Source organism: Balearica regulorum, chromosome 1 (assembly GCF_011004875.1).
Source record: "Balearica regulorum gibbericeps isolate bBalReg1 chromosome 1, bBalReg1.pri, whole genome shotgun sequence".
Lineage (NCBI taxonomy): Eukaryota > Metazoa > Chordata > Aves > Gruiformes > Gruidae > Balearica > Balearica regulorum.
The window spans coordinates 108,181,159-108,208,029 of record NC_046184.1 but is presented as its reverse complement, the minus strand read 5'-3'; the positions used below and the strand labels follow the sequence as shown (position 1 = coordinate 108,208,029).

The 26,871-nt window shown below is 39.4% G+C and overlaps 1 protein-coding gene across 4 annotated transcripts in view; it reads left to right on the top strand.

Moving 5' to 3' along the window:
• The window catches only part of NRIP1 (nuclear receptor interacting protein 1), a 78,210-nt gene extending 51,599 nt beyond the window's left edge, over positions 1–26,611 (top strand). For 2 of the 4 annotated variants that reach the window (XM_075769708.1, XM_075769717.1), the window contains exons 3-4: positions 2,153–2,201; positions 17,502–26,611. In XM_075769708.1, coding sequence (XP_075625823.1) covers positions 17,870–21,466 — 3,597 coding nt within the window. In that variant the 5' untranslated portion in view covers positions 2,153–2,201; positions 17,502–17,869 and the 3' untranslated portion in view covers positions 21,467–26,611. The remainder of the gene's footprint in view (positions 1–2,152; positions 2,202–17,501) is intronic. The other 2 variants (XM_075769728.1, XM_075769739.1) reach the window with 2 other exon arrangements.
• The last annotated feature ends 260 nt before the right edge of the window (positions 26,612–26,871 follow it).

Here is a 26,871-nt window from a genome sequence, read left to right as displayed (position 1 = left end):
TTTGGGGCTGTAGTCTGAATTTACAGGAATATAAAATGTTTTACAATAGTAATTATGCCATGCAGTGTTTCCCAGCAAATGTCAAGCGCAGACAGACTTACTTTCATAAACCTGGCAGAATATAAAGAAGGCAAGTGGAATTTGCATCCCAGTAGGTTATTCTTGGTAAGCCAAACTGTTCACCTTCAGAAGTGCTACAAGCAAGCTCTGGTTTACATGATTTAGTAGAGAGATACCAAAGGGACTTTGGAGGAAGAGTTAAGTTTTATTTGCAATAAAACTGAAATCAGAGGTAGACGTAGTAAATCAAATCTCTCTGATTTGAGGAGCAGGAGGAAAAATTATGTTCAAAAAAAGTGGAGAACTTGCAGAATTAAGTCTGCTGTTTGGGCTCAGAAGGCTATTTCATTAAGGCAGCTGAGAAACAGAAAGCATCCTTTGTTTCATTGAAAAAGTTCTGGGTTTATATTTAACCAGTCTCTGGGACAGGTACTTTCTGTGCCTTCACCTTCCTCCTCAAAAATTTCCTTGTTCATGTCGTCTTTGGCACCGTTTGCTGTCATGATTAAAAATAAATAAATAAACGTTGTTGTTCTGAAAGTAAGTTTTCCTAGGAACAGTATTTCTTTTCCTTCTCTGGTCTTTCTTCCATCTTTGCCCTCTAAAGTGCAAACAGATTGCATCGAGGTAGGGATATTGTCACTGTACCAGCCAGGGAAGACAAAGAGCTTTCACTAGATTTTTTTAATAGCAGCAGCTCAAGAGAAAGGGAGCCCTTTCATGTTATGTTTTAACCCTTGTGCATTGTATTTTAGCCCTTCTGTACCCTTTTGTCTATACCATTAACCTTTGTGTTCTGTTGATCTTTTAGTGTGCGCCACTCTTTCCTTCCCCTCCAATCATACATAGTAAAAGAAAGGTATCAGGTGAAAACAGCAACATGTGTTGTTGTACTGCAAAAACAATAAATGCATTTTTTCTTTTGTAAGAGGAAGGGAAAACATACTTGTTCTGGAGGCCAGTGTTACTCTAGGGCTTCATTTAATTGTTTTCCAGCTGAACTCATATTATGTATGTACTCGGCATCTCACAGGTGCCAATATATTTATTTTAAACTTCATATAGACGATGATGACAGAAAGGGAACAAACAGTATGGTATGAATCTGTGAGGACAGGCAAGCAACATATATCATTTGTATTTTGATCGATGGTTTTGCAGGAGGTATTTTGGTGGATTTGGATTAATTTTTGCTATGGTGATTTGCTGTTGGAGGGGAGGAAGAAATAGCCTCCAGAGTGTGGATGATCTTCGCCTGGGGAGCAATGCAGAAATGTAATGGAATTTCCTGTGTGAGAGGTGCTTGAGTATTACAGGAAAAACGAGTGTTTGTGGAAACAGAAGGGTAAGGAAGAAGGACACAATAAGTGGTTAGGCTATGTGGGTAGAAATGAAAGAGTTATTAATGTCTGTAGAACTCAGATGGGAAATTTTAAACTTAATCTAGAGCAAGAGAAAAACAATTGAAAACTTGAAGTAAGGGGTTATATGGTCAGAGTGTCTTGAGGGGAAGGATTACATTAACAGCTGTGTTTCGTGTAGTGTGGAAGGGTTGTTGGATGCTGGTAACGTTACAGAAGTGTGGGCTCTAGAAGTAGGGAGCTGAGAAAAGACTAAATAAGAGTAACTTAAGGATAATAGTGGGAGCAGACGAGTAAGGTTTTAGAAAAGCAGAATGCAGTGTCAAGGGTGTGTTGCGTGGTGGTGGTTTTTTTAAGTCATCATGGGTAAATAGATAGCGGGAGTGTCAGAATAAAGATAATCTCCTGATGACAACTTTTTTTGACTAAGTGGGTAGTATTAACCGGGCAAGGAGACCTGTCCGCTCTCTCCTGGCACGTTACATTTACCAGCTCGCTCAGCTCAGTGTTGCTGGTCAAGGTCTTACACTGTCACAAACTGACCACAAGTATAGCCAGCTTCAGGGGAAAACTCTGGTTTAGTCTGTTGATACCTTCTTAAGAAGTGAGACAAGCTCCTGTTTGTGACCGAAACCTGAATTAACAGAATGACTTTCCTGTTACAGTACAAATAAAATTGTTTTCCACTATAAGTTTCTGCGTCCTGATTATAATGTATTTATTTTTGGCAGGGTGGAGTGAAAAGCAGATTCACAAAGATCCAGCATTGATGCTTGAAAGGTATGAGTTTCTGCCCCTGAACTTGGAAAGAAGTTTATTAACCTGTATTTTTTTTCCCACCCCAGGCCTTTATCTAACCTTTATCTAATTCACACTAGCTTTGGTCCTTATCTCTCTTAAGAATTCTGAGTCAGAGGGTGGTTTATTTCACATCCCCAGATAGTCTTTGATCTCTCTCTCCTGAGATTGCTAACTGGGGTGCCAAGCTAACAATCTGCTAAAAGATTCCTGGGAAGCTGGAGACACAATCACCTGCCCACCAGAACTTCTGGCCTTTTCTCAACAAAGGGATTTTAAATTGTATGCTTTTAGAGCATAAAGTCTCTTTGAGAAGAGTGGTGTTGGGGTTTATTTCCTTTTTTTCCCTCTGGTCTTCCTTTGTTGCCCTGTTTGGCTTGCACCTCCCTGTCCAGTATGATTCACTTCCGCATTAATTTGGCATTTGTGAGTCATTTCATAAGATTGTGCAGGTACGTATGAGCCAGAACTGCTGTCGAATGAAATCACATTAACGGAGTCCTCAGTGAAGTTCTTTTGGTGTCATTCACTGGTGAAATTCAGCAACAGTTGAATGTAAACCTTCTTTAGCTTTATGACAGGGTTCTTATAAAGACTCTCAAAAAGAGAAGAAACAAACAAAAAGGTACAGTTTAGTAAGAATACAGGCAGTCAATGAAACATCTTCAGGTCACTGCGAATGTCTTACTATCTATTGATGCAGAAAACGCTGGAGTTACTTATTGATGGTATATTGAGCTGGGAAATGACTCTTCCAGATACATCAAGGAAAGATGGCTTTATATAACACAAAGGACATGGGTTGTGACCTGTCAGCCATGCTCAGATCTCTACCATGGCAGATTAAGCTGGAAATAATGCCTAGCCTGATCAGCTGAGTCAATAGAGTTGTGGTAATAGATAATAACTATTAGATGACTATATACTATGTGATACATAATTTAAGCTTCTTTGGTGGAGTTTCATGTGTTCATTTGCTAGATTCATGACTTTTAGGTCTTTTGTTTTATGACAATTTCCCTCTCTCTCCATACTTTATCAGTAGACATTAGTGAACAGATTAAAACTGTAATTAAAACTTTGAGATATTTCTGTGGGTCCCTCCCCCCCCCCAATCTGAGACAAGCTTTACAGAGGGAAATCCACCCCCTACCTCCCACAGCCTTTCATTGATACCACCAGCCAGTTTTGTTAGATGATGAATCATGTGGGAAAACGGATCACCTGCTATGGTTGGTGTTTGTTGAACAACTTGTGGAATAGGAAAGTTGGAATAACTGATGTTGCACAGCTTGTTTGGAAAAAGGAAATCCTATGCTGTGTCCGGAATAATAGAAGAATATTCAAATTTTGCACGCGAACCAGTTTGGTTTTAATAGTCACGATGCTTAAACTGGTGCAGTATTAGTGTTTTTCAGTATGGTAGATGTCCATCTATCATGTGCCTAATTCTGCAACCTCAGTACATGTTGCATCCTTTAGATGCCTCTCTTACACAAATCTGTTGGTGTGCATCATCTTGCCATTATTTTGTTCTATCAAAGTCCATAGATCTACCATTATGTTAGTAAAAATAAGTAAAAAGAAAATACAAAGTTTAAGAAGTCACTATTAAACTATTAATCAAAGTGATATTTTAACACTTTTTAAAACTTACTGATTTGACATTTCAGACATGTAAATACAACCACAGACAATAGTTTTTTTTTTCTTTTTTTTTAAATAAATGAAATAGTACCTTTACAGATTGGGTATTGGCAGCCATCCAGTGCTTCAAGATAATCTATTGTTGTAGACTACTTGACTACTGAATTGATCAGAAGTACTCTCTTCTTTGTGCTAGCTGTCATATTCATTTTTGTTGCTATATTGGCTAGTCATTTATTGCAGTTTGCTATTACCCCCTTTTCAAAGACAGCACACTTGAAATGGTTTCTGTTAGGCTGTCTGTGTGGAAAGCTTTAGCTCTGCCTGTTAGAGCTCCCCAAAGAGGAATGGCATAGAACGGAGTTTTGGACATTTTCTCCATGGTGTCACAGTAAGAAAGAGACCAAAACCCCCACTGCCCGCTGACAACAGCCTGCCACATCCCCACCGCTTGGATCCAAAATTCAAAAGTAGCAGAACCCCCCTGCTCCTGCAGGTTATGTATGTAAAGAGTGTGAAGTTGTATTTAACAGGAAAAAAAAATAGCTAACCCAAAAACCAACCCTGCTGCTGACTTGTTTTATTAAAGGTTTGGTTATGAAGATTAAAGTTTTGGGGTTTATTTATAGTGTAAGCATGAGAGAAGACCCAATGTGATAGTGAATCAACAGTTACTCACTGTAATATAGCTCAATTAAAGTAAAAGCTTTTTCATGCATTAAAGTTTTCATGCATTAGTCAGTAAACTTAAATAATCTATATGACTCCAAATATACTTGCTTTAGAGTTTGAAGTTTTGGGCAGCTACACTGCTAATAAACTAATGTGTTTCCTAGAATGTTTGTTTTTGTGAAATGTCTTATATACACATTTTCATGTGAGTTTGGTAAGTTGCTGATTTGTTTGCAGCTGTTGAATGAACCCCTGTTGTTTTTTTTTAATCTTGACCCATAATCATTCCCTGATTTATTTATTTTCCTTCCTAACACTTCAGCACAGTGAGAAGCTTTCTCAGTTTTTCACAAAGCGAGAAGGATAGAAATTCCACTTACTTACTTACACACAACCCACCACCACCACCACCCCCCGCAAACCTCTTTTCTCCCATTTTGCTGAAAGGGTTTAGAAAGGGAGGGACTAAAGAAGAGCAGAATTGTATTGCTCCGAGGTCTACAATTTAACTCGATTTGTAAAGCAGTGACTGTTTAAAGATCTGGTGAATCGCTGTTGGGGCTAAAACACCTGTACAGTTGTGCTGAGAAGCTCACGTCCCAGGCTTCAGGAGTGATTTGTATCTGGCTCTAGTAGCTCAGGCGATACTGTAGCTTAAAAGGGTGACAGTCTAATTTTTGTGAAGGATGTTTTCAAGAAGGAGGCATCTTTTTAAACTTGCCCTTTTTTTTGTCTTTTTCACTTAAGGCCTCTTCATTAGTAGCTGAGCCAACCCAGTCACACAGGTAGAGTGCTGCAGATGTAATACCTCTACAAAATTGAGAAAAATCAGTATACAAATGGTGAAACACAGGCAAAACAAGGTGCAGGAGGGTGTGTGATGGCATGAAGGTTTTACTAGCAATGTCTGGGATGCCCACATGCAAGTGAGCTACACAGGTCACCCCAAATGGGTTCCAGTAAAAGCTTTATACCAACACGAACGGTCCTATTTATAGACATAGCTCTCAGTCTAAATATAAACTGCTCCCAGTCATGTCTAGACTAACATCAGAGCTGTGCCGATGTTGAAACTGGGGTTCAGGAGTAAGAGTACAAGCCACACTATTCTTTAAATTACTACTGATAATAACGAGCGCCTGAACTTTGTGGCAGCAGTACACCTCTGAATGTCATATGACGTTGTGTCACCCAAGACACCTCTTCCTCCTCTTGCTTAAGTGTGAGAAGGTACGTCTGGTGGACGTGACCTGTGAGCTAAATATTCTCCAGCATGCATTTAAAGCTTAGAGAATGTATTGGTGGGTGGGTGGATGGGTAAATGACTTTCATTGCTAACTATTTTCAGCAGCTGAGTTTTAATGAGTCTTTCAACTGTTGCTACTGTATTTAATCTGCCGACTTACTCAGCGTTCAGCATTAAAGCAGCTTTCTAGGAGGTAAATGTTGTCCTGATTACAGAAGAGGTTGGTTTGATTGTGTTTTGCACAGACCTTGTGTTAAGAGTTCTTTTTTTTTTTAATTGAGAAATATATGTTGTGCACACAGATAATTAGGATAGATAAGTGAGTGTTGTGCTTGGAAGTGCACATCCAAATACACAAATGCTATATTAAGATAAGTAACTCGGACTGCATGAAGTTATAAACAGAGGTCCTGATTCTCTAGCAGTGGTCCCACTGTCATGTCCTATATTTGTGAGTGGGTTTTCCTTTTGGATTTGTAATTTAATATGTATCAGTGGAATAGCTGATACTCATAGCTGAATAGAGTGAAAAGGTTGGCAAAAAGCAGTCTTCCACTTCCCTTTCATTTAACATAAGAGTTCTTCATTAGTTTACTTGATACGCTGCCTAACATCTCCTGTTAAAATAAATAAGCAGAGGGTAGCTGCTTTTAAAGGTAGGGAATGCTTAAAACATGTGATGTACCAATGAGAAGAAAATGTAGTGGTATTTCTGGTAAGTGTACTAAAAAAAATATATCCAGGAGCTTTGATCAAATGCCAGCTCTTACATCAGTCCTCTTTGTAATCTTTCTTGCTGATCTGTGACCTTGACCTTGTGTTTGTGTTTGTATGTCAAATCTATTTTAAGGATGGACAAACTAAGTTCAGTTTAATAGGATTTCTACTTCAGCTTCACAGGATGCCTCAGTGAAATGTAAAAATTAAAGTATTGGAATCAATCATTCTATTTCCAGTTGTCTTCTCAGATTTCAGAGGACTTCAAAAGAATACATTGACAATTTTTTTTAATAATTTCTTTTTTTAAAGTTCTGTTTAGGAGATGCTTCTTAAAAAGGTATTTTTATCTCACCCATGAACTCTTTTGAATTCGGCACAGGCATCCTGCCTGGTGTTGGGGTTTCCTCTTGGAGAATCTCACTGGCGGCAATGCTCCTCTCGCTTTCATTTGGCTTAAGTGCAGTTCAGCGCTGGAAGGAGGAGTCCCTGCTCTTTGTCCTTCCTCATGCCACTCTAGTAATCAGAGTTCCCACATGCAGAACTGTGAAACAACCACTCGGCAGTACCTTTGGGGTTTGTTTTGATGGTGATGAGGTCCTCAGTCTGACTTGCCTTGGAGCTTTCTGTAGGAATGCTCGTGCCAGTGCAGGGAAGGTGTCAGGAGCAAGCGGCTGCAGATTCATAGACCAAAGCAAGGCTGCATACACATTTTGGCAGCAGCTTCACACTTAAATCAGACAAAAATTCTTGTGGAACCATGTTTTTGTATACATTTAAATGCACAGCTTCTGAACTAGTTTATTGTATTTATTACTAGCGTTGTTCTTCACGGTGACTGAGAAGGCCTTTTTTTCAAGATGGAGATGGAGATCACTAGCAGCCAGTTAGACTCTGATGCGCTGGTGCTGCTTGCGTCCAGCGGGGCTTTTGAGCACAGGCTTAATTTTAGACATACGCTAACATGGCAGTGAAGTCGTTTGGTGTAACTGACACTTTGGGCGTATGGCTTTATAAAGGCTTAGTGAGGTTGTTGGTTTGACAGGCACTGTGAAAGATGGTCCCAAATTAGCTAATACTTACGTGCAACTATGGAGTAATAGATTTATTTTTAATAGGTTTTTTATTTTTGGGGTAATGTTGTTATATGTAGAAAATCATACGCTTCCTTCAGAAATCAATCACACATCTGTATTGTTTGGTTTATACAGTTTTTAAATGGGTATGAGCACCTGTTTCAACTTTCTTGACATTAATGGAACAAGCAGTAACAATAAATAGTCTCTTCTTGCTATTGTGCAATTATTTCCTTCATGCAGCACTCATGAAAGACAGATATAAAACGTATTAGTAAGAGCTCTTTTCCACAACTTTGTGACAGCATATTATCTTTCTTCTTAAAATGCTTGTCATTTTTATCAACATAAAATTTGAGAAATTGCTTCAAAGCGTACGCCCTTTTACTGAGGCGCAGTTAAACACTTACCCTTGCCAGCCATCCACTGTTCCTACCATGGCTTTGTGGCAGTGAATAGTTTTCATTGTTTTTTTAGTTAAGTCAGTATTTTAATTGTTCTGATTTGACTCATGGCAAGGGTTGAGTTGCAGCCCAATTCCTAATGTTTGAGGGTATTATTAACTCACCAGTCATCTCTGTGTACATCTGTGTGACTTAAAAGGCATTTTGTATTTTACTTAGGGATTTGTTACGAATGTTTTCAGATTAATTCAGGTACAGTGGTAAGATGAGGACTTTCTGTGACATTCTTTATAGGATGTTGTTAGCATCTTCTCCCCAGGTTTTGTTAAAGTTGATTCTTTTGTTTTATCTTTAATTCAGCTTGGTTTTATTGCTACTTTGGAGAGAGGAAAAAAAATTATTTTTTATTGTAAAAGAACTAGTAAAGACCTTCTTGCTTAATGCAGATTTTTCCTTTCCCACTTTTAACTGAAATTATATGAGCCTTTTCTGTGTCCATAGCCTTTAGAAACTTCATCTGCAATAAGCTGAAATCTTGTATTACAATAGAAACTGTATTGTCCTTCCACTCACTGAAAAAACCCCCTCAGCTCATCTGGGTCTTTAACATGGATTTGTGGGGTTTTACATATAATTAAATACTATGCAACTGTGATCCTATACTTCACCTTGCTATGGAATTACTGTATATTTGTGTTCAATTAGCTGAAACCTATTCTGTTGAAAAGCCTACAAAGGGGCTCTGGCTCATAACTAAGTATGAGACGCCTGGTCCCAAGTGGAACACAATTACTACTGTCAATAAAAGCTGCACATTACTTTTTAGTGCGTTGTCACAGTTTGGCGTCTGTGAAACCAGTTCTTGGTTAAAGTAACATGAAGTGACTTATCATATGACAAATCACCTAAGTAGTACAGTAATTCCAACAAATCCAAGAAGTGCACAGTTTTATTGTAGTGCTGTGGATAAATGCCTGTATCTTTAGATCCATCCAACAAGCAGAAGGGCAGAGTTGTGTGGAAATGCATTATCTGCATGCATTGATCGTAACTCAAAAGCATGATTGTCCATAAGAGGACATTGATTTCTTCACTGTATATTAATCAAGTTTCATTCTTGGGGAGGTGATGTAGCGTTAAATGCATAGTAAGTGATTTGGTTTTGTAGGTGTTGGAGGGAATGGGAATCTGCTTGTTGGTTTCCTTTTAATTGCTTATTTTTAGGCAAGTGGTTTACAAGGATTGGAAAGATGAATCCTCTGTCCATTCTGTTGTACTTACCAGTATATTATCCACCCCTCTATCCTGAAAAGAGATCTTGGTATATATTTTTGTGCCTGTTTGCTCTTGGTCTCTTGAATAAGAAGACTCAACCAAAAGCCTCACTGTACTTTTGAGCTTTCATCAACACACTACCCAGGTTAGTTGAGATTTAGTGATACGTGCTACTTCTGAATTCCTGTCCTTACTGGAAGTTGGGGAGTGTAACTTTTCTGCCTTATTTAGTTTCTGCCCTTTTTGTCTTCAGTAGCACAAGACATTGAGCAGTGACTCATGTGGGGCAGTTTTAGATGTCAAATACTCGATTCCTTCATGGGTGGCACTTGTAGATTGAACGTCTGTTCCTCTTCATAGGGCACCTGGCAAAGAGTTAGCAGAGAGTGTGTTTCTAAGTTCATGTCTGAGTGTTAGCAGATCCCGATCAAGAAATGAACTCAAAGATGCCCTTTACAGTACTGTTACAGAACTACAAATAGTGCTGGAGAAGCAGTTCTATGTAAGAACAAGTATATGTGCATGGGTCTGTGCTAAGGAGTTGAGAGAAATTTCTGTGAACTACTCGGTTACAGGGGTAAATAGTAAGTTATATGAACAGGGTGGAGTTTTCCACATCTGTTATTGTTTCTGTGATGCTCAATTATTTTACTTGTTAGAATAAGACATAGTAATTTAAGGTAGGCTGACATTAGCTATTGTTTGAAGAGTGCCAAAAGCGTGGAAAATGGCCACACATGTGATTTGTCTCTGAACTTAGCAGAACTTCTTAGCAGGAGGTTTTGACGTGCAGGCCAGATTTGGATTAAGCTGTGTACAGTGCTTGAATGTACTTGTAAACCTTGAGAGCTGCTACTAAGGCTTTCACAAACTCAGCTTTCAGGGCACTTGTATCCATCCCCCATTTCTGCCTCCCCATCTACTTACTTCAGTTGTTTTGAGGGTTTGCTTATTTTTTGGGCTGGTGTTGGATTGAGGGATTTTTCTGTTGTTTGGATGTTTTTCTTTTTTCCCCCCCTCTTTCCCCTCCCTCCTGTTAGGTTTGTGAACTAAGCTTCAACAACATGAATCACATGTAACTTAAGCAGCAATGTCTGCCTGCAGCCTCATGTAAGCTGTGCCCTGCTTTCTGGAAGAGGTAGCTGGGATGGGTTGAGCACCAGCATCGGACAAGTTGTGGCAGACCAGTGCTGTGTTGAAATGCCCTGCTTCTCGGGGCAGGCTAACCTCTGCAGGGTCCCGTTCCACCAGGCTAGGCTTACTGGAGCACCCGAGCTGTCTTGGCTCTCTCCTGTACGCGCCAGTCTGCAGTGCAGACATGCCCTTTCCTCCGAGCACCGCCGCTCTCGGGTTGCTGTCGTTCATGCTCGTGCTGTCCTCTCTCAGGGAGGAGAGCCGTGCATCAGAGCTAGGTGGGTGTTTCTCTGCAACGTGCCTCCCCAGGGTTGGGTAAAAGCTGCGATGTAGCCAGCGCTGCTTGGACTTTTGGTCTTTCACGTGAAAATGCGTTGCCGCCAAGTTTTGAGGCTTTCTGACTTGTGCGTCTCTCCTTGCATGGGCGCAAACGCGTGCAGCCTGCTGTGCCACCTTCCCGAAAGGCTGTCTGCATAAATACGAAAATCTCTCTGACATTTCCACACCTCATTTAAGCAGACAGTGGAAATATTATATTCCCCCTTGATATATATTACGTATCATCCCAAAGCTCCTTGTTGCCGTGAGGTGGTATTGCATGGGCTGGGTGAGTCACAGATTCCTGGACTCTGGAGAATCCCATGTGAAATCTGAGGAGCAGAGGGACACTGAGATGAGGTGTCTGAATCCCCCTTTCCACACCCCAGAGGGAATATGTAGGAACGGCCTACCCTTCCTTATGTGCCTCTGGGGCCACAATTAACAACGACAGTAATTAGCATTTACATTTTAGCAGTCTCTTAAAGCCTAAGTCGAAATAGTCTCTACAGCCAGCACAGTTGGGTGATTTTTTTCCTCATACAGTTGTTGGTTCGCTAACATTTCAGTCCAGTGGTCTGTCAAATCTTAACTCTCGCAGGAAAAAACATTTCTTGTGCCTGCTGTGCTGTTGGTTCTGTGTCTGTGTCAATTTTATGTGACTTAGGACTTCTCAGTTACTTGCGGTTTGTGTGCTTTTGTAAAATGGTAGACTTTGCATCTCTTTGAGCTATTACATCAACCGTTACGGAATCGGTTTTCTGCAGTATTTCTCAAAAACCTGCCATTTAAGCTGCTAAAATCATCAGGAGGTTTGATTGGACTGGCGTGGGTTTCTTCCCTTCCACGCACCCTCTTCCCCCCCCCCCAGTACTGAAAAAACCCAAGCTTTTTCTGTTGTCTAAAACTCTTCATACAAAAGCGAGGTCAGGACTGCGTTTGGCAGTATGCAGCTTCACAAAACAATTGGAGAAAAAGGCTTTTCCGCTTTGGCTCCTTGTGCGGGATTTAGCCGTGAAGCCGTGGCTGTCGCTAACCCCGCCGTTACCCAAAGAGGATATTTTACAGAGCGAGCGCTGCTGCCATGTGCTGCGGGAGGGAGCAGGACTGCGCCAACCCCGAGGGAACACCCCTGCCCAGGATGGGGGACGCCGGCTCCCCGGGGCGGTCAGGGCCTCGGGAGCCCCTCCAGAAATCCTGGCAGCAGCCGGGGCTTCTGCCACTGCTGCAATACAATTCCCTGCGTGCCCTCTCCTGACCCAGCTCTTTAAAAGTGATAGGCTATCCTTTCCATGTTTAAAATGTCTTTAGGAGTCAGTCAGTAGGCCTAACGAAGGAGTGAATAACGTGCCAAGCTCCTGGGAAGAAGCCTATTTTTGCTTTCTCAAAGTAATATCCTACAACTGTAGGAAAGGACCTTGGATTTTTAAATTTATTGTAAAAAAGGCTTGTTGATTCCCAAGTTCTTTTGAGTGCAGTCATGGAAGAATTCACCTGTTCATTGCTGAATTTTGCTCCACCATCTGATCACTTTTGCTTTTTCTAAATTACATTTGCAAAGGGAACCTTCAAATTGTCTTGACAGGCTGAATCAAAACTGTGAAGAGGTCTCAGCTGCTCCATTCATCTCAATAGATTTCTGACATAAAGCAGGGATTTAGCAGAGCACTTAAATACTTGATTCTCTTAAAGCACATGCTTAAGTGCGGTTGAAGTACCCACTGGTTTTTGCAGCTCTGTGGATTTGGTACCCTGCCTTGTTGAATCAGGCCTGTTTCACTGCTTATAACCTTAGCAAAAAGAGTCAACTGAAGTGTTTATACCACCACTCTGAATATATCCTTCCTGCCCGTTAAAATCAAAGTAGTACAAATTGAGCTTAATAACAAAATAATTCTGGGACAGCTAGTCTCATTTTCCACACTCATTTTAGTTCACTGCAAGATCCTGCTGCAATTTCCAGTGCCTCTAGGAATTTTTGCGGAGACCTTAATTCCATTGTGCTCTGCAGCATTTCGCTGCAGACAGCTATAAGGATGGGGAATCATTTAAAATCCTATGTTTTAGGTACTTACTCAGTGCTACTCCTGGAGCTGTTGAGCAACACACAGCCTTTAATATATTTATCCTCAATTATCTTTCTGAAGTTTCATCTATTATTACTCCATCTGGGAAAACAGGGTACAGAAAAGTAAAACCAGAAGTCAGACAGCCTGTCTGCAGCACAGCAAGTAATTGGACCCCTGGATCCCAAGCTGCCACTGTAATCACTGTACTGCATTCCTCAAATCTGTAATAATTAAAATGACTGTCTGAGCCATTGGTTGATGTGGTGGGCTGTAGCCTTTACTTTTGGGAATATGAGAATGGGAAGGCAGTGAGCTAGGGAGAGACTTTTTCTGGCTCTTCCAGTAGTTTCTAACCATTAGAACACTGAATTTATTAAATAACAAAAGATTTTAATTTCAGAGATTAGGTTGATTTCAGCTCTACAAATTCATGTTTTGACTCAGCTTAAAAATGGAATATAAAATTACTACAGGAATTTAATAGTCATTAAAGAACTCTAAAATGCAGTTAATAAAAATCCTTTATCTGTGTGTATATATATATACACACACACATCTCAACCTCTATTAGTCATTCTAACAATGTGCATGAATTTGGATAATCTCTCTTTTATTAAGTGTTCATGTGGGCAATCTGCTAGCCATTGCCAATTTCCTAAACAAATACCTTAGTAGTTTCTATAAGACTTTTTCATAAGAGCTTGAACTAAGACTACACAAGAAGAGACCTTGATAGTATCAAGGTTTATGAGTTATGTCCATTAGATTGTGTAGCCCTCCTACTCAATATTACTAATTTAGTGTTGTTAATGTACTCTGGCGCTCTGTTCCATTTAGCAACGAGATTTAACTAGAAATACTAGTTTGGGATATTGGAAAAATGTCTTACAGATGTCATTTTGCTAGCTTAAATTGCGAACTGTTCTTAATTTCTTAAATGGCAGCAGCTGAGTATCTGTTGGGTTAACTAGGAGGCTGTTTGTTTAGAGTATCCAATTAGGTTTTACAGTGAGGCATTTGTTAATTCAAAGAATTCTTTAAAAATAAATAAATGGTCAGAGTAAAAAGGCATTGGCTCAGATGTTGCTGTGGTTTAACCTGTGAGAAGATGTATTCTGAAATCTCATTACCTTTTGCAGCAGTAATACTTTATGGTAAGCAAAGCAAAGGATCTTAAAGTTTATTGTTATCATCCCTTTACAATCTTTGTGACAGTTAAGTGTACCTGTAGTTTGCAAACAAACTCCAACAACTGCGAAAATAGAACTAATATTCTGGACATATGCAGTTCAGTGTACATTTTAATATTCTCTTATCTTCCCTATTCTGCCCACAGTGTCTCCCTCGGCACACTTTAGAGGGCTGTAGGACTGATTTCCCATGGTATGTTCCGCTTGGGGAGTGCCTCCCCAGGTTACAGCATTTGTGCTGTGAATCCTGGTGCTGCTTTAGTTCTGTCTAGGTAAACATGGCTTAATGAGCTGTGGTCCGTGTGTGCTCTTGGAGGTTCTGAAAATAGGCTCTGCAAAACAAGTGGGTTTTTTATTTGTTAGGAAGCAGAAGTCTGGGAGAAGGTAGTTGAAGCAACAACGAAGAGTGCATATACTGTAGTTATGTGGTCAAGAAAGTACATCAACTTTATCAATTTATTTTGTCACAGTAGTTAAATATAATTTTTAGGTCTAGAGATTCATAGATATTAGAGGTTGATGTTAGAGGCTAACTGCAGTAAGTTTACTTCAGCCCTTACTGGGACATGCAAGATCTATTGCTGTATGACTTCTCCTTTCTCTTCCTTCTGCCTTATTTCTGTACATTCTTTTTTTCTTCTTCTTCTTTCTTTCCTCGGTTTTGGTAATTTCTGGAATGATATTTAATAGCGAGAAAAATTACTAACATTTCAGTGGGTCCAGGGAAATTCTTTGGTACAGGCTATATGTTTTTAAAAGGTTGCTGAATGGTTGCCTTAGTGTCCAGCTAAACATTAATTTCCAAAGCTGGTTCGGGTTCCACATGACCACGCTTCAGATAGTGGAAGAAAAGCGTACTCAGTTCAAAACTCACTGGAAATGCTTAGTTACAAGATTGCCTTCAAACTACGAAATTTACTACCTGGTTTTCCATCACAAATGAGGTGTGGATTTAGAGACTTTTTTTAATGTAACTTCAGTTCTTGACAGATTACTTCATCATGTTTATATATTGTTCATTAGGTCACCTAAGGTTTTATAACACTGTAATAATACCTGTTGCAGCACTAGATCAGAACAGGCTCTTCAGAAGGATAGCTGATGTCCCATTCTTTACATGTTAAGGGCTTTTCAGATTTCGTTCTCGTTAATGAAGGCTCCTTTGTCTCAACCCGATTTCTGTAAAATTATCAATATTTCCTTCACACTGAGTAATTTAAGAAAAAAAAAAAGGTGGCAAAACACTTCTTAGAGTAGTTGTTACATGTAAACTGTGCGGGCTACAATTGTCATCTCCTGCAACAGGCTTTTTGAGTACCCAAGAGATTTGCCTAAATGCATTGTCTTTTTTTAATTACCCAGACCTGTAACGAGTAAAGCTTTATGGAATATTGGCTTAATGGTGCATTTGTTTGGGGCTTTATTGTAAACGTGACCTGCAAGGCTTACTTTTATCAGATAGTAAGAAATCTTGAAAAAAAAATCTCAATTTTATTCTCTGAAACACAAAACACAGGGTATCAAATGCTACTCACTCCTTTTTAAGAACAGCACGCTGTCAGCTTAATTTCCTTTTGAAATATGAAAATGTGGCTGCAGATGAACAGTTTATTTTTGGAAGTTGGAAAATTGTATTTTCCAGATAAAGTACACTCCCAAATATTTGAGGAAATAAGTCTAGGGGTACTGATGTTACAGTTGGTGGATACTTGATGGAAACATTGGAAACCTCGATTTTTTTCAAGGATTGGTTATTTTGATTTTAATCTGTTTTGGGTTGAAACTGCAAAAGTCTACCCAGAGGTGCAAAGGTTTTTGAAGGAACAGTAGGATGATCACTAATTTTTAATTAGATGAATCCACATTTAAGCTGTAGTTACAGTGTTGATTCAAGTATGTGTCTTCTACAGGTACTTACGTAAATGCCGGTTAATGTAAACATGTATTTCTGAGAGAAATAGTGAGTTGGTAGCTATTGCTGGGGTCTCTTCATTTGATATTTTGATACATGGGTATACACGTTTACACTACAATGCATTGCTGGCATTTTAATCCTTTTTTTTTTTTTTTTTTTTTTTTGATAGCTCAGGTTTTAGAGTTTCTCTAAATGACATAAAATCTAGTAAGGGAGTATTTGCACAGGGGGATAGATGGGCTGTTAACATTACAGCTATTTAGTTGTTCTTCTCATTCTTTATTTTTTTCAGATCTGATATTTTTCTGACTTCTAGTTGCCTGTAGCTTTTGAATTAAAAAATAGCCTCTGGGCAATCAATCATAAAATATTCATTCACTTTAAGGAGGCAAGGATTTCGTCTGTGTACATCCTTTTTAAATTTGTAAGTATGAGTTTTCAATGGGCTGTTAGTCTGTGCAAGCAAATTGCAGAGTTAGATATGTGGAAAGACACCTGTCTTTGCTCATACTGAATATTTATGCCAGATTAGAACTGAAGGGGTGAGTAGATATGTGTGGTGTAGTGATCTCAATATGGAACTGTGGTGACTGAACTGTTCACAGTGCTGTTGACCAGTAATATAACTAAAACTGAAGAGAAGCATCTAGCATAAGCACCATTGTGATGCTTTTAAAACAGCTTTATATAGTGTACTGCCTCATCCAAGAAAGGATCGAGTAGAGATGTTCTACGCTCTTTGAAAATATCGAGACTTCAAGGAAGGGGTTTTTTACAATTATATGTTTAATACATGGAAAGAATGTAAAGGTAAAAATCCTCCAACGAAGGGATAATTTTGCTATCAGGATTGATGTTATATCAGAAGCACCCTTTTCACCGCTCATATCACATGATTCTTCCAATGACTTATAGGGAGCTGCAAGAACAACAGATTTCCTCCCTGTTGTGCTATCATACCAGGTTTTGCATTACTAGATAGTCCTGGGCAGCAGTTACAACTTGGTTTCTAGCAATATCATCTTCCTGCCAAACAAAAATGTTCTCATATATATGAATCTACTTATTCTGTTATCTGAAAACAGACTGAACGTGAACCTAAACTTTGGCTTTTGACAAACCTTTTCCCATTAATTCTATTTTAGAGTGATAGTCTGCATGTCCTGTGTGTTTGCATAACAAGAAGAAAGGTTAATGCAACTGTGAAGTAAAACCCAATATATTTTTTTTTAAAAACTGTACTTAGAGTGATTTAAGATTTTCCTTACTTGTGTGCTATTCCTTATTTTGAGTTGTAGGATAGAGAAATTTGATGAACAGTTGTAGGAAGCTATGTTTATGATAGTTAAGCTTGATTTTTCTATTAAAATTTTCTGTCTCAGAATTGTTTTCAGAAAGCTCTTTAAATTAGTTTCCATGTACTTTGTCCATTACTTGATTTTTAACTTCTTCTGGAATGTAGTTATTGCTTATATATTCTGAATCTTTGTCTAAGACAATGTGTTTAAAAATAAAAAAAAAAAAAGGAAAGTCTTATGCAATTAGATCTTATCCTAAATCTTTCTTTTTTTCTGTTTGTTGTTTTTTTCTGTTTGTTTTGTTTTGTTTTTTTCATTTAGGAATTTTATGTGCTTGGCAGAGATGGAAAAAGATGAAAAACAAGCTGGCTTCCTGGAGAAAGAAGGCAGCAAATACTTAATGGAACTTGATTGCTGTGGAACCCTGTTTTGAATGCTCCTCCTAGACATCTTTCATAAATCTTCTAGATAGCAGCAGATTGATATGATTGGAAACCTGGCTCATCAAACAGCATCCAGTAGAAGAAGCCTGCTTGGAATATGACATTTTGTATTGTTTCTGAAAGTCTGTGAGAAAACACTATAGACATCTACCTATTGTTTCTTAACTCTGCATCTCGATTCAGCTACAGCAAAACTAGCCTTTGAAGTGAATAGAACCAGAGCCCTTTCGGAAACTTTTATTGAACATGACTCATGGAGAAGAGCTTGGCTCTGAGATGCACCAGGATTCTGTTGTTCTAACTTACCTAGAGGGATTACTAATGCATCAAGCAGCAGGAGGCTCAGGTACTGCAGTTGACAAAAAGTCTACTGGGCATAGTGGAGAGGATCAAAACTTTAAGATTTCTGGAAATATATTTCCCAGCTGTCAAAGTAATGGTCCAGTTCTTAACACAAATACATATCGGGGATCTGGCATGCTGCACCTCAAAAAAGCAAGACTGTTGCAGTCTTCCGAAGACTGGAATGCAGCAAAGAGAAGGCGGTTGTCTGATTCCATTGTGGATTTAGATGGAAAAAAGGAAGCTTTGTTAGCTGGCATGGTAGAAAATGTGCCTAAAGGCAAACAGGATAGCACATTACTTGCCTCTTTGCTTCAGTCGTTCAGCTCTAGGCTGCAGAGTGTTGCTCTGTCACAGCAGATTAGGCAGAGCCTTAAGGAGCAAGGGTATTCCCTTAGCCATGATTCTCTACAAGTGGAGAAGGATTTAAGGTGCTATGGCGTTGCGTCCAGTCACCTGAAGACTCTGCTGAAGAAGAGCAAAGCAAAAGATCAGAAGCTGGACAACAGCCTGCCTGATATAACAAAGAACCTGCCCAAAGAGAGGTTTATCGAATCTCCTCATGCGGTGCAGAGCGGACCTAAAGTGATCAACGAGCCACTGTCATGTGCTGCAAGATTACAAGCTGTTGCAAGCATGGTAGAGAAACGATCTAGTCCTGCTGCTTCACCGAAGCCCAGCGTAGCATGCAGCCAGCTAGCTTTACTCCTTTCAAGTGAAGCTCACTTGCAGCAGTACTCCAGGGAACATGCTTTAAAAGCACAAAATGCAAATCAGGTAGCAAGTGAGAGACTTGCAGCTATGGCCAGATTACAAGAAAGTGCTCAGAAAGATATTGGGCAATTTGGTTTAGCAAAAGGAATTACAAGCCATCTCAATGGTCAGACAGGATCATCAACCAAAACAGCATCTAGCAAAAGCAATATGGCACCATTTCAGAGTTCAGCGGGAATCATGCATTCACCTCCCAAAACTGTGGGATACAAAAGTACTTTGGAAAGGCGTAACCTGAAAACCTCTCCCAGCAACAGTTTGCTCTTGCATCTACTGAAAAGCCAGAATACCACCAAACATGTAAAAGGGCATGAACAGAGTGAGAGAGTCAGCATTTTTGAAGACAGCAGCACACCAACAACTATTGATGAGTATTCAGACAACAATCCTAGTTTTACGGAAGACGACAGCAGTGATGATGAAAGATCCCATTCTAACTGTCTTCCTATAGACCTATCCTTTAAACAGAGGACAGATAAGCCAGATGCGGGTCCACCTGCATCACTGGATAACCTGACTCAGTCCTTGCTTCATAACTGGGATCCAAAAGTTTCCTGTCCAGAGAACAAGGAAGACAAAGACACTCCAAAAGCTTCTAAGCTGAATCCTCATCAGAAAGTAACACTGCTTCAGCTGTTACTTGGCCATAAGAGTGAAGAAAAGGTAGACAAGAGTCATGACCCTCAGGGACCACACAGTGCAGCTGATGTGGCAAAATTCACTGTACAGACTGGTAAAAGGACTCCTGTTACTGACAGTCCCAGTGCAAATCGAATGACGCCGTTAAGCACTCCACCTCTGCTGGCTTCTACAAAAGCAGACTCACCTATCGATCTCTCGCACCAATCGTTAGCTATCAAGCATAGCTCGCCACCGTATGCCTGCAGCATCCAGCCGGACAGGCTGGTGAATCCCGCATCTAAACATTTGATAGACCTTTCTAAAAACAAAGAAATTCAAGGAACCAAGCTGAGCAGGAACAATAGTCCCCAGAACTCTTCGGCTTTCAGTGCCAGCAAGCTGTTGCAGAACCTCGCTCAGTGCGGCATGCAGACTTCCATGTCAAGTGAAGAACAAAGAGCTAGCAAACAGCTGCTGGCAGGGAACACAGATAAACCTGTAGGCCTGATTGACAGATTGAACAGCCCTCTGCTTACGAATAAATTGAGTACGCATGAAGAAAATAACAAAATATTCAGTTGTCAGCCTGCACCCACTGAACAAGGACTTCCAGGTTCGGAAATAGAAAATCTCCTTGAAAGGCGCACTGTCCTTCAGCTGCTTCTGGGAACTCCCAATAAAGGTAAAAGTGAAAAGAAAGAGAGGATGCTTTTAAGAGATGAAAGTTCTCAAGAACAGACAGATAAGGCTTTGAATGAGCAAATATTGACAGTGAAAATAAAAACTGAACCATCTGAAGAATCAAATGTTCCGTATAATTCAAATGCACAACAAGTAAGAGAGTGCAAGGGTAACAAATTTCAAGGATTTGTTCATTCACTGCAGAGGAACACAGCTGCTTCTCCAGCATCCGAGGAGTTGAAATCTGAGCCTCTTTCGCCTCAGGATTTCTCTTTTTCCAAAAATGGCCTGCTAAGTAGGTTGCTGAGACAGAATCAAGACAGTTACCCTGCAGATGAGCTGGACAGAAGTCACCGAAACAATGAGCTGACACACCTTGAATCAAAGAGTCTTTGCACAGTACCGAAGAAGAGGAAGCTTCACACTGAGCCTTTGGAAAGTCCATTAAAAAAGATGAAAAGTAATGTGTCTGATGCTGCAAACAATCATGCTTCTCCTACAGAGGCACTATACGGGCCTTTGCTTAACCAGCAAGAACTGAAATTCAGCAGAAGTGATGCTGAATTTAAATATGCTGTAAGTCATGGTTCAAATAACGAAAGTGAAAATAGGAGTTGGTCTAGAGATAGTAAAGGCTTTAATGTGTTGAAACAGCTGCTTCTCTCAGAAAACTGTGAGAGAGATCTGTCACAACATAGGAATAATGTACTAACAGAGGGCAAGAAAAAAGGAAACAAAACCAGTGCAACAGTTATTAAACCTGAATTCAGCATTTCGTCGGTGAGTTCGTTAATGGCAAGCCCTGTGCAACAGAACAATTGTGTAGATCATAGAACATTTCAGTATCCTGTAGCAGTAAAAAGTCCTGCCAGTTCCCCCTTCCCTGAACATTTGGGGAGTACAGTATCTAGGCTCGAGTCCGACCAGTTTAACATGTGTCCCGTGCCCGGTGAAAAAGGGCCCATCAGATGGGTGATCACAGGTATGGACAAGAATGATTATGAAAAAGACTCTCCAAGACTGACCAAAACCAATCCAATATTGTACTACATGTTACAGAAAGGCGGCAACTCTGTTAGTAGCCAAGAAGCACATGACAAAGAAATCTGGAATGAACCTTCATATACCGATAGTTCAACTCATGTTACAATCAAAGAGGAGTTGACATCCAACGCAGAGCTGAAAACTCCTTTTAGTAACTTTGACAAAGAAATCTGGAATGAACCTTCATATACCAATAGTTCAACTCATGTTACAATCAAAGAGGAGTTGACATCCGATGCAGAGCTGAAAACTCCTTTTAGTAACTTAAGAAGCCCTTACAACAGCCATATGGGGAGTAAGACCTCTCATCAACATGGTGTGAATGGAGAAATGCATGGACTTCTGGAAAAAGTGCTAACAATCAAAAAAGAGCCAGAATAAACTACAGCCTCCTCAGTGAGTTTACAATCAGTGGTTTTGAATCTTTGTTTTTAAAAAAAAAAAAAGAAAAAAATAAAAATGAGTACAAACTTGACTACTGTATAAATCGAGCATGATTTTAGAAAAGCATGGTCTAATTGAAACATGTTTTCATTTGATAAACTTTTTATTTTTCTGGTGATGTTATTTAAAATACATGTAGATAAAAGTTGCTTTACAGTAGATTGTCACAAGGAAACTAAAAAGGTTGTAATTTGTACAAGACATTTCTGTATGTATCAGATTAAGTTATGAGTACTCTTTGATCAGAGTCTTACTTGGATCTGCAAGTTTTTGGTATAGCATAAAGTGCAAGCGTACAGCCTAGGTGGTGGTAATGCTGCGTTTTTCTTCCCTCCCTGTAAAATACTCCTTATTTTTTGGAAGCCTGAGCATAGAGACCTTTTTTTTTTTTGGGAATGTTTAATATGTTTTGTGAAATTTTAAGAATAACTTCTCAGAAATGGAGCTGTCCGTCCAAGGTATTAGCTCGTCATATTGGAAAACCTGTGTCAGTGTTAATAATTGAAATGCACTGAAATGTATTTTTTAGTGCTTCCAAAATTTTTATTGTTATTTTTAAATCTTGTTTGTGGTCCTGCCGGAATAGTGGTGTAAAATCTATTTTTCTTCCTTGCCCTGCTCTTGACAACTGCCTTCCTCAGAATCCTTAGCCATAGTTATGAGTTACTAGTTATGATTAAGGGGTTTTTTTAGGTTTTTATACAAAAGGCAGATTTTCATAGGCCATGCAAGTACTGCATGAGTCTTCCTGTCGGCGCATTCCTGTCACTTCCCTGCTTAAAAGGGGAGAGTCAAAATGCCTTTTGGAGTAGTGTGATTAAGAAAGCTTAGTTCATATATTTGGTGAGGAAAATGGTGGAAAGTTTGTGAAGCGGATGAGTGGAATTGTCTGTTTAGCACCATCCTGCTTCCCCTGCAGAATACTACCAACTGTGCTAAAGCAGCACATCAGACTTCCACTCAAAGATGGAATAGGATTTTAATGAAAAATGCGTTGGCCTCTTCCTACAACCAGGGAGAAGAATCCATATTCTGCCAATATTTATTACTCTCGGAACAGCTGATGCATGGTTTAATGCACTGCAGAAAACCTGGTTTTGGAATAATTTTTCAGTTTGCACTGAGAATGAAATTGTGGTTTTGTCATGTTCTGTAATGGATAGTGGGACGTGTCTGAGAAATCCTCCTCTGCCCTTTTCCTCAATCCCCACCTGTGCTGTGATTTGTAACATCTGGCAGTATTGGCCTGAGATGGGAGTAACTGAAAATTGCAGTCAAAGCTGAGAGACCTTAGAAGAATTGCTGGCTAGGGAAGAGCCACGCGGCTCGGCTTTCCTGTTAACGCTGTCAGTGTTAACTCCATTTGCAGCCCTTATTTCTCAGAGGGGAGGAGGAGGACAAAGTCCAGTTCCTCTAAATTATATGCATTATTGGCAACCATAAGTTTTGCTGAACTTTTTACTCCCCTGAAAAAAACGTTCTCTGTAGCTTCTGATTTCACTGATAGTCCCCTATGCTCTCAGCAGACAGCTAAGTAGTTGGCTTGCATAGCTAATGAAAACTACATTCTGTTTTAATTTTGACTGTTTTCACTATTGAGAGCCGATTACATGACAAAACTGCTGTTTCTGTCCATCTCATGTTTGCGTAGCGATGAGGCATTTTGCTCTTTTCTTTCTGGTTTGGTTTCAGAGATCCTTTTCCCGGCCTGCTGGCTTACAGAGACAGAGCGAGCTGTTGTCCCCCTCGTGTCCTCTGCGCCTTGCCCGGGATCAGTTTCCCTTCTTTCCACTGCAGTCCCTGCTGAAAGGGAATTCTCCTGTCTGCCAGCTGGAAAATGCACCACTATTCAGTTTTACCCCCTGGGGGATACCTTCTTTTAGGGAACACAAATATTTGGCAGTACCTGATATAAAACATTCCCCCTGGTTTATATGAGAAATAACAGAGCGATTTAAAGATATATTTTTATGTTATTTGGGTGAAGCGTAATATATTAATGGGCTGTACAAAGAAGATTTATATTTTAAAACCTTCACACAAATCTAATATCATTTTAAATGTCATTGTCTGAAGTATAATATAAAAATAATTTTTTTTTGTCTTTAATATTGCATTTATAAGTGGCCCAATGACAATTCAAATGTCTCACAGAATAATCATTAACGAGATAAAGTATATTTTGGATTGACAGTGGAACTGAATTCTTTTTATATGAGTCATCCCAGCAGAAATATTAAAAAGATAGTATTTGTTCCATCCATTAAATGTCTCTTAAAGTCTTAATTGATTATTTTTCTTGAAACAACATGTATATAGGTAGGAAATATATATAATATAGAATAATAGATGGTCCCCAGAGTAAATACAGGGCTATAATCTACTTGAAGGGCTCCACAGGAAAATGCAGCTTGAATGGATGTGAAATAATCTGGTTGGAAAGACTTCATCAAAACAAATTTGAGCTGAAAAGTAGGGAGGAGAGTCTAACCCTAACAAAAAGTAATATTGGAGTCTAAGAGTGTGCTTACCTATGTATTTATTCTATGGTAGTCTATTGCTATAATATATACTTTTGAATATTTAGTTTTTAAAGTTTTATAAAACATTTAAGTTAAAATCTTAACAGTTTGACCAGTTAATCATTTAGTTTTCTTTGTAGGTGATGGTAATGAAAGCGTATTGCCACTCTCACAGATGTCAGTAAACTATAATAGACAAGAATCTAAGTTTAGGACATGCCATTCATGGAAGAATCTTACCTCTTGTAGACGTTGCAATCTCAAGCAGCACGTAATATAACGATGAGGCCCTTGAGAAGAGTGTAGGGCATGTCAACTGCATGCTTTTCAGACAGCTGCTATGAGGGCAACAGTCTTCTATGTGAAATTCTCCAGTATCACTGATGTTACCTCTCCCTAGGGAAGAGAGGTCTTCTTTAAAATCTACCCCATCCACATTTACAGCCTTTAAACCTGAGGACCTAAGGCTTTTTCATCATTTATCCTGTAGCATGGGTGAATAAAAAGAAGTCACCATTATTCTTCTTGGGGACTTTTCCCTCTCAGTTGTTCTATCAGAGCTGGGTTTGCTGCACCAGCAGAAGGACCAGTAGGGCTTGGCCACATTTTCCCCAGCACCTGAAAGATCCTTGATCTCCACCAGTCCCTGTAGATGAATGACAGACCAAGGTCATCTGTTGAGTGTAACACTTGGTATTCTCAACAACTCCTGTCTCCTTGGTACAGTAGACATTTACTACTAGGGTATGCATTTTGGCTGTCCCTAATATGCTTCCTCAGTCTGCAAGTGGAAGTGTCAAAGATAGCTCTGCAAACTTGGGAGGCTGAAGTTCCAGCTAGGCCGTAGACTACAGACTTGAAGAAAAACAGGGCCTTGTCAGATATTGGCAGAAGTAGCTGTGTAGGCAAAGAGATGCAGGATTGATGGGTGCTGTTGTACGATCTTGTCATCAAAAGAACAGGGAGGGAGAGGAGAACGTGTCCCAGTTCTCTCCCACCCAGTCCCACAGGTGAGACTGCTGGGGGAAAGCTGCCTCCACCTCATGGAGCAGTGAAGTGCGTCAGGGATGTGTCTATACCACACTTACAATTGCAGCCCCTTGGGACTTAGACCTGAATTAACTTTACCCTCGTTTAACTGCAAATGGTTGCAGCAGCAGCAGCTGGGTTGCTAAGTGCCCAATGCCTTGCTTGAGGGGGCATCTACAGGCTCATGCCGCTTCATCCACTGTGGCAGTGTAGTGCTTAAGCTAGCTAGATTTGGGGATTGACTTGCAATTGCCACGCAGATAACGCCTTTTTTTTCCAGAAGAAAGCGTACGGGACTGAGATAACCAGATTTCTAGTGTCTTCTCTGCCAAAGTTTGAGGAAATTATGGGGGGCAACACATGACGACAGAATCAAAGGTGTTTTGCTGGAGGGCTTCTCTCTACTGATACCGCATAACCGGGCGGCTCAGTTTGAGAAGTTTATAAACATTATGAGATCAAAAGGGAATTCAGCCATAACTTTCACTTTTCTTAGCCATTTACTCTTAGTAATGTTTTTAAATTTTTAATTTACAAATGTTTTTAAAAGAAAGAAATGAATGGTTTAAATTTTCCCTGTTAAATGTTGGTGAAAGTATTACAGCTCTCATTGACGTCAGTGACATGATATTACCAGTTTGTTCTCTGCCACATCTTACAGAGGAGTAAACTGGTAAGTATATATTATATATATTTATATATAATGTAAATATATTGACTTGTTACACCTATTATAATATGTTGAAATTGGTTTTTAAAAGGTGATGTAAATAGTGGTTTCCTTAATGAAAAATACATATTTTGTATTGTTCTAATACAAAGGAAAAAAACCCTTTTAATCTTTTTTGTTATGTATATTCCATGTATAAGTGTAAATATGATCACATAGGTTTAAAAACTTTTGCATGTATGTATACAGTTGCAAGTCTGGAAGAATGTATAGAAAAATACTTTTATTTAAAGTTGTGATTACCTGCTGCATGAAAAGTGCATGGGGGACCCTGTGCATCTGTGCGTTGGCAAAAAAAAAAAAAGTCTTAACAAGTCAGGTCAGTTCAAAACACAACAGTATTCCACTTCTGGACATGACTTCTGCTGTGGTATTTTAGCTTTGTGAAAGAATGTGCTTCAAATCAAAAGGGTCTGGGGGAAAAAAATAAAAAAACAAATCGCAAAACTACTTTTAAAACATGAAGTACTCATACGTCTATAATCGGTCATGTAAGTTCAGGACTCCATTTTGCATAATTGAAATATTGTACCAGGACTATTACATCCCTGTAAAACAAAGGAATATTGATTTTCATTGCCATACATAAGAATGCGGGATTTTACCACAACCGATTTTATTGTGATGTGTCTTCAGTAATTTATCTAACTGGTCTCATTTTTTATTAGAAATTAATTTCCTCATGTGATGTCACAAAACTGTACATACTGCAGTGTGAAGTTTTTTTAAATCTTTCAGTGTTTACTTCCTGCAGAAGATTTGAATAAATGAGAAAAATGCATTGTCTTGATGGTTTTTAAATCTGCTTTATTTCCTGTGTACTTGCCATTATTGGAGTGTTAGCGGGCTCTTTGCATCAGTGGTATTAATATAAATTTCTGACAACAGAAATATCTCAAGGAACTTAGGGGCACATAGCCTTCAACAAGGCTACTGACTGGAAATGGAGAGTTGTGGAGCTGGAAATGAAACAATCTAAATCAGATGAGCAGCTTTACTTTACAAAGCACTGTATTGTGTTTTATTCAAATACCCTGCTGCTTTTTAACTCGAAATCAGTG